The sequence below is a fragment of the Solanum tuberosum genome, unplaced genomic scaffold, assembly GCF_000226075.1.
Source record: "Solanum tuberosum cultivar DM 1-3 516 R44 unplaced genomic scaffold, SolTub_3.0 scf00262, whole genome shotgun sequence".
NCBI classification, from domain to species: Eukaryota; Viridiplantae; Streptophyta; class Magnoliopsida; order Solanales; family Solanaceae; genus Solanum; species Solanum tuberosum.
In genome coordinates this window covers 595,648-606,612 of record NW_006239186.1, presented here as the reverse complement: position 1 = coordinate 606,612, position 10,965 = coordinate 595,648, and the positions used below count along the sequence as shown (strand labels likewise).

At 32.8% G+C, this 10,965-nt stretch overlaps 1 protein-coding gene across 1 annotated transcript; it reads right to left on the bottom strand.

The window, feature by feature from the left end:
• Nucleotides 1-8,948: 8,948 nt before the first annotated feature.
• Nucleotides 8,949-10,693, bottom strand: ACO1 (1-aminocyclopropane-1-carboxylate oxidase). The gene is given in 4 exon segments (NM_001288553.1): nucleotides 8,949-9,429; nucleotides 9,515-9,848; nucleotides 9,969-10,195; nucleotides 10,481-10,693. Coding segments are annotated over 4 exon segments (948 nt in total). The 5' UTR covers nucleotides 10,586-10,693; the 3' UTR covers nucleotides 8,949-9,147.
• Between the last annotated feature and the right edge of the window lie 272 nt (nucleotides 10,694-10,965).

The following is a 10,965-nucleotide window of genomic DNA, read 5'->3' as shown; positions in this document are numbered from 1 at the left end:
TTTCAAAGTTAAATTAGATTAAATTAATTTGATATTCTTAACAAAAAAAAATTAATATTCAAAAACTATATGGAAAGTACTATAAATTGCAATTTTTGCATATCAATATGCTGAAAAAATACATCATAAATGTTAGTCAAAGCTTTTATAGTTTAACTCTAAAAAGGAAAATTATGACAATTAAAAGTGAACGGAGGTACGTACCAAACTTTCAATCTAGATACCAAGACAATAAATTCTTTTAAAGTAATCATTGACTCTAATTAATCTCCTAGATTCCATTTTTGCTATAAATATGTCCCCAACAATTCTGAAATTTCATAAGCAATTAGCAAAAAGTATTAGAGTATAATTATTAAGTCATGGCTGCAAATCTTTCCCTTTGGATTATCACTATAGTTTTTTGGTCATATTTGGTTACATTTTCTTCTTGTCAACCAAGTGGTTTTTCACTAGCTGTTGCAACTTTTTATACAGATTCTGGAAGTGGTAATATATATATCTATCTATCTTTGTTTTTCCATAAAATACAATCTTATAAGGTCGTTTGCCTTATTGGTGAAGGCTTGATTCCCCATATATATTCGATTTGTTGTAGGTGGAGCGTGTGGGCTAGAAGATGACGTGGCAAGATCTCCTTACAATTCTATGATCACAGCAGGGAATCAAGCTCTTTTTAAGCAAGGTGTTGGATGTGGTGCATGCTATCAGGTATATATAACGAATCCCTTTTTTTTCAATTAACATAAACATATATATATTATATATATGTCTGACGAACATGACATCAATGTAGGTGTTTTGCAACCAAACCCAGAATTCACATTGTTCAGGAAATCCGATAACAGTAACGCTTACTGATGAGTGTCCTGGAACATGCAATAATGATCCAGTTCACTTTGATTTAAGTGGAATAGCATTCGCAAAATTGGCAAAATCTGGTGAAGAGGGAGAACTACATAAAGCAGGAAGAATTCCCATTTTTTATAATAGGTATATAGTCAGTCAGTTGACAACAACTAAATTACTTATTAGTCGTTCTCTAATTTGGAATTCACATTAATATTATTACAGGGTACCATGCAATTACAACAGAAATATATTGTTCAAGGTAGATAAAGGGTCGAACCCTAATTTTTTCGCGGTTGTATCTGAAGCAGTAGACGGAGATGGTGATCTATCTTTAGTTGAAATACAAACAGGAGGGGAGAATACATGGAAATCTATGAATAGAATGATTGGATCAACTTGGAGTGTTGGCATAGAACCAAATACACAAAAACCTCCATTTTCTCTAAAACTTACTTCTGGAACAAAGCAAACTGTCACTGCCCTAAATGTCATTCCAGATGGTTGGCAACCAACTAAAGTTTACGATTCAAATGTTAATTTTCCCACTAAATTATAGTGTGAAACTACAAAGGAAAACAAAATTGGATATTACTCTAGCTATTTGTTTACCCTATCAAGTATGCATGATTAATGAAAAGGCATAATTAATTCCTTTAATTATTTTTCTTATGATTTACTTTACTTTATTTTGTTTGTAATGTGGTGGTCAAATAAAAAGTAAAAACAAATGAGACAAGTTCATATAAATGTATCTTTAATACATATTAGCCACATACTTATTATAATAAAATGTACTTAAATAAGGAATGTAACTAAATACATGTTTTATGGATGAAATCACAGTGTATAACAATTTTAGAGTATTTCGCGATATTACAACTCCTAAAAAATTTCAAAACATTCGAAATTCTTCCAATTTTATAGAGAATCAAAAAACTTTACATTGCCCTGAAATTCTTCTTAGATAATTTTGAGCCTTTTTGGTTCAACAATGATGAATATTATTGTGTTGTTAAAAATTATGCAAGTGAGATTTAATAGTGGATACATATACATGTTCAGATACCCCATTACTAAGAACACAACTCAAATCTTAATTAAGATTACTACTTATTGGATACGCATATTTCAAGGGCTATCGAAACAATATTGGTACTACCACATCCATGTTACAGTAGCCAGGGAAAGTCTCAGAAGAACACTAGCAAACAAAAACTCTCTACAATACTCTTAGATCCTTTTGTGCCGTGGGATTACATAACCAAAATTGAGATTAGAAGCGTATCTAAGGGGGTCACCGGGTTCACGTGAATCCATGGTCCCCTCCCGAGATCATATATAGTAGTGTTATATTTTTTTTAAAGTATTAAAATATAGATGTGTGAACCCACACTCTGAGTATCACATAATGCGATTATGACTAGATGCACCTCTCTCCGCGAGGTTAGAAATCTGAATTTTATATTTATCTTATTTTATTTTTCTTTCTAAAATTAGATAACACTTCTCTAAGTGGTAATTGGTAGCACTATTGACATTTTAATTAATTCATCAATATAAATATATATATATATATATATATATCAGAATTAATTTTAGTAAAAACCTAAATGTCGAATCGATTAAATTTATATCATAGATTAACCTTTTTATAATAGTGCACCCATCATCTCAAAATCCTGGATATGCCTCTGAATTTGAGATCCATTTCTTCCGGTGACAAACAATCAAGACCCACTTCGATGATAAAGAGATTTTGTCGGTCATTATGATAATATCTTGAGAAGAAAAGAGTAGATTAGCCATTGTTGGAATAAAATTGAATGGTGAAATTCTTGAATCAGAAAAGATGAGAGATAATTGAGTGATAAGTATGAGAGGGGAGAACTAAGATAGAGTGGTTGATTTGGAGTGAAAGAATAACTTAAGTAAATAATTAATCAATCCTAGTTTTAAGGGATATGGGTATCTAATTGTATCTTCAATAATATATGGTATAAAAAATTTAAAAATGATAATATATGTAATTGTTTGAAAGTAGAGGTAATATTAGTATATATGGTAGTAATATATGTCTAATAAGGTAGTTTATCCTTCAATGGGGAATAATTAGTCCATTTTCAAAATAATTATTTTATCATGTTAAAAAAAAATTTAAAATTGATTAATTAGTTAGGATAAATAATTTTTCTCAATTTGAAAAATCTCATTTTCAATTTGGTTTGGGTCAATTTGGTAGGATTGAAATACAATTAGCTATTATTTTAACTCAATTTCGCCATTTCCACGGATAATTTCATTTTTTTTTATAACCAATAAGCCAGTTATGTTAATGCATAAAAAAGTTCAAAAAGTTAAGTGACCTGATAGTATCAATTACAACAGGAAAAGTAGCAAGCTAAACAACTTTATGTAATAATTAAAGAAATAGAAAACTTTACCAAATAATAATTATGTGCTACTATATTCCAAGGTCTTGAAATATGCACCATATAATTAACCTCTTCAAACAATCTCATAAAATTGCAAATATCTTCGCAAGTAGTTTCTCTAGTCCATGAAATGATAGTTCTTTAATTTGTAATACCATATCCACTACATTTTTTTTTGCATTTGAGAAGACTTGCACATTTGTTCAATCCTTTTTCCTAGTATTTTTAGCGCCATACGAATTGCAATTACTCCAGTAATGATGACTTTCTCAACATATTGAATTGGGGTATCAAAGGCTTGAAGCAGATTACCACAGCTATCCATAATCGCTACACCAATGCTTGTCATTTGAAAGTTAAGAGAGGGGTGAATTAAAATTATTGTAGTCGACTAGAGTATGTATGCAGTCGACTCTTCTTGCAGGTTAGTTTCTTAGGAAATAAATAGGTAAAGTGTGAAAGTAAAGAATGACACAATATTTTTATACTGATTCGGATCACCGATGTGGTGCCTAGTTCAGTCTCATTGGATTTCAAGGGTATCCTTTAGAGCCTTTGTAAACTTTGTGGTACACTTGATTTGGAACTGTAAACCTGTCTGATATGCAAATCAAATATTCTAACTTGACAGAACCTTTCCTGTGTAACCGACACAACTATCTTTCTTTCTCTTTTCTTTTTCAATTGTAAATAGAAGGAATACAAAGTTTTATGAAAGATGAAAGAAACAAGAGTAAAAGTTCAAGTGAAGTGTGTGGTTAACTTCAAAGGAGAGGAGACTCTTTTATAGCTCTTGCGAGAGAACGATTTGTGTGCTCTGAAAGGAAACTTAAGGGAGTTTCATTCAATCAAGAATTTGTAATGATTCCTTGATTAAGTGTCGATGATAGAGTACGTCCATATTAGATATGTGCGTACTCTTTTTCTTCTGCGTTGATTATTCCTCAGCTGATTTGATTTTCAAGATATAGAGATCTTCAATCTTCTGTCATGAGATTTTAAGGATCTTCTTTTCTTTTATGTGTTACTCAATCTTGACTCTTTATCATCTTCCCTTGTGGCAGTCTTAATCTTCTCCTTGTAGACAGCTTGATTTGTCCACGACTTCAATGAATTTCTTGATTCTTCATGCAATAGTTATTTGTCATAATTAAAACATTTGTATTGAACCTATCACCCTCTTCTTCTCCTTATGTACACTAGTATCTACAAACAAATAATATCATTTTGTGCCACAGTTATATTTCTATCATTATTACATGCATGTATAATTGTAGGAGAAAGTTTAGGAAGCAAATTGTTTTCATATTGACAAAAATCAAAAAGAGCTTTTTTCACAATATCATTGGGTTTAGAAATTTCCCCATTGAAACTCTTTGAATTTCTTGCATGATACTTAATTTTATAAGCTTAATAGAATTAGAATATTGTTTAGCATTAGTAAAAAGATCATTTCACAATGTAGCAACATCCATATTATTTTTTAAATCAGACCAATTAATGGGACAAATTTTCCAAACTAATTGAGTATCAGGACACCTTTTTTTTTTTGGTTTAAGTTTTGGATATTTTATTCATAGCTTCCAAAATCAAAACAAGAAACGTACCAGGACACCTAAAAAGCATGTGATCAATAATTTATCGTCTAGCTTAGAGAAAATGATCAAAATGGTCCTTGATGTATTGAGGTTACTTTATTTTGGTCCTTAATATATTTTAGGTGATTGAAATAGTCTTTCATGTATAACAAAATGTGTTCTAGTCTTTTACCCTAAACTTAACAATTTATCCCCAAAAACTGTTAAATATAACTGTGGGGCCCACATAACTTACAAAATCCACCATTTTTACCATCTTTTATTAGCTCAAAGAAAGAGTTTCATGACCATTTTCTCTAACATCTAACCACACAATTCACAAAATAATTATTGTAAAAAGGTTGAATGAAATGGATCATCAAGAATTTTATTTGTCGGTAGAACGTAACCAAGATAGAAAATTAAGTTAATTGTATAATCTAGGAATTGAATGGTATAATATTTGCATTTACGTTGTTCTTGGTACTTTTCTATATACATGATTGCTTTTGTTAATCTATTGATATTTCTTTAATTTCCTTTGGTTATAATCCTCTTTTGTTTATTGTTTATTTTTAAAAAAAATTGTCTGGAGTGATTAATTCTCCAGAAAGGTCAACATGTGGGATGGTGGAGATTTTTGGTGGGTTATCTAGAACAAGTTTTACTTTGTGTATTTTTATTTTTTTATTTTATTTTTTTTGTTATGGTGTCATATACTTTTTTTTTTTAATTAAAAGATATAAATAGAGATAAGTACAAGTAAGGGGGGCTCGGCCTTACCTTACTAATCCTAATGAAACAACAAATTTCTACTAATTAACAAGCATGAAGAAAAAAAGAACTAGAGAAAACTAGGTATTCTATGATCATCATGAAGTTTATAATACTCTTTATGATGATATTACAAATGAAGATGATTAAGTAATGCAAGAATATAAAATCTAAGAATAAAGATGAGTTAGCCACCTCAAAGTTCATTTGATATATGTATGAACTAAAACAAATAGTTTGCCCGACTAAAGTAATCTGAAGTTTTTGCCTCTTGTCTTCTTCAAATCTGTCCAAAAATAATTTATAGTTTCATCACTTTTTTGGATTTGTTGGATCTTGATAAAGTTGTTGACACTGTCATATGATTTTGCTTTGCTAGTCGCATCTGTAGGTGCCTTGGAATTCACTCACCTTACCATCCCAACTATGTTGTCTTCCATGTGTCTTCTTTTTGCATTTGGTGCTTCCACTTCTTTGTTGTCTAGGTGAAAGGTCCCCCTCCTTAGCCACCTTATCAAAGCATATATTCAACATTTCTTCATCATCATCTTCATGATCTTCATCGTCTCCATCAGACATGTCATTGCCCAAGTCATAAAGAATATCTCTATCTGCCACGTTTACTTTTGTAGCACTCAAGTTAGATGATGTACCTATGACTGCCATCGATGGATTTGTTTTACTTGTAGGCACAAATTCAAGTGCTTGAGGGCTTAACTTACTCCTACTAGGTGAAGGAGTATGATTCTCTTCCTCAACTAAATCTGCCCATCTTGAAGCACTCCCCACCCCTCGTTTTTCCTTAGATTCATTCAAATTGTTTGTAGCCACCTCTTAATCTAAAATAAACACGGTAGGTGTATTTGGATTGATTTCCTTGCCATCTACCTTCTCCGTAACAATGAACTCCTTTTCATGTGTCACAAGAGCTTGCTGATTAGTATGCTCATCGTGACAACATTGTTTCAACTTTCCTGTTTGCTCAATCTGCTTGTCCAAGTCTAAAGTATTCCCAGATTCAGCAGATAATTCATCTGTAACATGTAGCCCTTCATATTGTCCAAACTTCTCATCTCGCAACACATCAAACTGAGTACATTCAACGACATTATTACTCCTATCAAACTCAACATGTGTAGAATTTTTTTGGTGCAAAATGTGATTATTTGAGGACTTAGAGCCAGCCGTTTTTTTATGTGAGACCAAAGTCCATTGATTACTGGATTTTTCTGCTGTAGTGTTACCTTTTTTGGCTTCATCTTGCCTTGATTTAGTAACCACGACTGCATTAGGTGAATCCAACTCACTATCTTTCACAAATCTAGACGATAACTGCTCTGTAGCGAATTGTGATGTAATGATCAACTGCCTTGAGTTATTATCTACATTATTTTGTGCCTCAACATCAATATGGACAGGAGTGGACGAACTCGTTGTGGTCGTACCAAGTTGCTCACTAATCTTCGAAGTCAGTGTCCCAGGTAACATAGTTTCTGTATCTTCTTTGTTCCCAGATGTTGCAGCAACAAGTAGGGGACCTGTTTCATCAACTCTTTCCATACTATTTTTTTCAGAATTGGAAGAAGTTGGTAATGTTACCTCTTTTCCAGTTTGTTGAAGAGAAAGAACTTTCTTTTTCTCATCCAAAATTGATCGCAAATCTCCTTCGAACTTTGCCCCATTAATTTTTGTTTCATCAATTAGTCCACCTTCTACCTCCATAGTCAGTCTGCATTCTTCCTCCTTGTGACCCTGATGTTTACATGTTGTGCAGTACGAAGGCAGTTTGTCATAGACAATTTTTTGCAACACCTCTTTAACGACACCATTTTTTTCATCTTTAAAAAACATTCTAACTCTATCCGGAAGCGATGATAATAGATTAACCTCTATTTTTACCCTAGCTACACTAGGCCTTGACTTACCCATTGTTGCCTTATCAACCTGTAGGGGTGTCCCAACGGCTGATGCAAGTGAGAACAGGGCTTCACGAGCAAACATCAGTGTTGACAAACTCGGAAAAGAAATCCAAGCTAAAGCAATTGATGTCTCCTCTTTTGGATTAAACCATGGTGTCCACCGTTGAATCCGACATTGGTATTGATTATTCATGCCCTTTTCTTTTATTGTGATGAATGATACTACCCTAGAGTACACCTCCACAAAGTCTTCCTGATTCGATAATCTTACCAGAACATGACGATGATCCAGTAAACCTAAATTGCAACCTCATTTGATTGCAAAGTGTCGTGTAAAACTCTTTCTAAGATCAATCATATCGGGTCTCCCATAAGAAAACTTAGCAACAAGAGCATATTGCAAGTTTTCTTCTTGGATATACGATTCCAAATCCAAAAAGTTGAAACTCACAGTAGGTTCCCCATGAACATAGATCACAGGTTTTAATTTTAGTGGAAGTTTTCCATCAGATTTTTGAGTGTAAGTCGATGGATTAGAAATAGACGCATAACTAGGTTTTTCTGGCGTCTCGTCCACAGCTCGAGGCTGAGGAGAGACTGTTTCGGCCATGGAGGCCTAAAACTCCATAGGAGTCTCCTAGTGTGAGAAGAGGCTAGCGTAGGGTTTTTGAATTTCATGTTATTGGGGTTATTGCTGTGAATTTTTGGTATCGTCCTTGTTTGGTTGTTGATAAGTGGGTTCTACTAGATTTAATTTTTGGTATTTCTGACTGAAGTAGCTATGTAACTTGTGTATTCATTCCTGATGTGGCTCTGCGATTGATGAATGGGACAAGATTCAGTGTATGAGTTTGGGTTCTTCTTTGTGTGAAGTTATGCTATGCTGTGTTGGTTCTGTCTTGTGATTGTAAATGCTAATATGGCTGGTATTGCATTTGTTCTTGATAAAATAGTGTTAGATTTTGAAATAATAAATTAAGAAGAGAAAAATAGTGGATTTGTAAATTATGTGGGGTTCACCGTTATATTTAACATTTTTTGGGACAAATTTGTTAAATTTAGGGTAAAGGATCAAATTGAATATATTTTGTCATACATGAATGACTATTTCAATCGCCTAGAATATATTAAGGACCAAAATAAAGCAACCCCTATACATGAAGGACCATTTTGATCATTTCCTCTCTAGCTTACCTAATTCTTTTTTATTTCTCTTCTCCCCTTTTCCTCTTCTGATTTTAGAGAAACTTATGTTGTATATATGTTGGCAATCAAATTCTTCTAGTCAATTTTCAAATTTAGTCAACAAATTGAGTCAATAGATCACTATATATATTCAATAAGTGAATAGTATATTGTAAAGTCAGATAATTAAAGTAAAATTACATGAGAAAGAACAAAACACTCCAAATTATTATTTATATAATCTCACTAAGAGGCACCTTATTTATAATACAAATATTAGAACTCTGTTACATATGCAGCAAATCACAATCTTTTTCAATACTAACGTTATCCTACCATACATAAGAAGAGCAAATAATGTGTATACATAGCTATATTTAAATTTCTTTTTCATAATTGAATTGGAATCTAAGCACTTGCAATTGGATCACTTTCCATTGCCTTCATTGCTTCAAATCTTGGCTCTTTGGCTTGAAACTTAAGTCCAGCATATAACTTCATGTAATCATCAAACACAAACTTTGGATAAACTTGTGTACTTTCCTCTGCCTCTTTTTCAACCAAAGTTTTTGCTGGATATATTACTGCATCACTTCCTGGATTGTAAAATGAGGCTAGTGACATTCGTGTCCCGTCTGTTTGTGCAATCACTCTGTGCATCACACTCTTGTACTTCCCGTTGGTGATCACCTGTTTTCACATTTCATAAATACCATTTTTAGTACAACTTCTAAGTTATAGTGAGAAAAGCACACACACTTAGTGAATCTTGTACCTCAAGTTGGTCACCAAGGTTAACCACAATAGAGTGGCGCATGGGAGGAACATCGATCCATTGCTCGTCTTTGAGGAGTTGAAGGCCACTCACTTTGTCATCTTGGAATAGAAGTATGATGCCACCAGCGTCTGTATGAGCGCGGAGTCCCTTTATCAAATCAGGCTTAGGACATGGTGGATAGTTGCTAACTTTAGTCCCAAAATTGGGACCTTTTGATCCATAAAAGGCATTTTTCAAGTAACCTTTTTCAAGTCCAAGATTTTCACATAGCAAGTCAAGTAACTCCTCTGCCAATTTCTCCAATCTTTTAGCAAAATCTCTCATTACCTCTCTGCATCATTTGGGACAACATTATAATTAGTGTTATGGTGACTATTATACTTAGTTATACTTTCACTTAAATTGTGTGTTTGTTTAATTTATACTCGATATGTAGGACACATGTATGTACCTGTATTCGCCATCAAGATCGGGTACTTGAGAGATATTAGAAGTAGGAAGATGGCGCAAGAAGAATGTGCTTTCCCAATCTAAATCAGTAACCTCAGCTTGAACAGCTTCAAGACCTTTGCTTGCTACCAATTCTTTGAACCTCTGTTCCATGCACTTCTTGTAATGTCCCTTTGTCATTTTATCTACTGTGTCCATTACTTCATGTGGAATTCCATGGTTCACCAACTACAATTATGACATAAGCAAACAAAATTACTATTCCCCGTTTCAGTTTATGTGTCTTAGTTTGACTAGTCATTGAATTCAAGAAATTAAGAAAGACTTTTGAGTCATGTGACTGAAGTTATGTGTAATGTATCAAAATGTCATTTATATCTTGTGGTGTTATAAACATGTCATGCAAATTATTAAATATAGGAAGTGACATTAATTTTAAAACAGACTAAAGAGAAAAATATGACAGATAAATTGAAATAGACAGAGTAATATGTTTATGTTAACTATAATTACCTCAAAGAAGCCCCAATTCTCACAAGCATCTTTAATCATTTCCATGGTGTTGGCTCTCTCATCTCCATTGAGCTTTTCCAAGTTAATAATTGGGAAGTTCTCCATCTTAATTTCTTGGTAAGGTGTATAGGTGCTTTTCTAAGAGTATTAAATAAATAGAATATGTGAATATGAATACAAAAGATTGAAGAGATGAATATTAATGTTTGATGTACAAATAATGAGGCTTTGAAAGGGTATTTATAGTAGAAGAAATCAAGAAAGTTGAGAATTATAGCTTAAACAAAATAATTACTTATTATATTCCAAGTCTCCATGACAAGTCTATAAGTCCAAGTCTACCTTATGAGTCATAGTTCCTTGTTGAACCATCTTACCTACAAAGGGATTTTGGGATCAAGACAAATTGGAAAAGGACCTATTTTGACCATAATACATGGTGGCTTATGGGCCATGGCTGCAATAGTACTAAAAATTTATTGCGC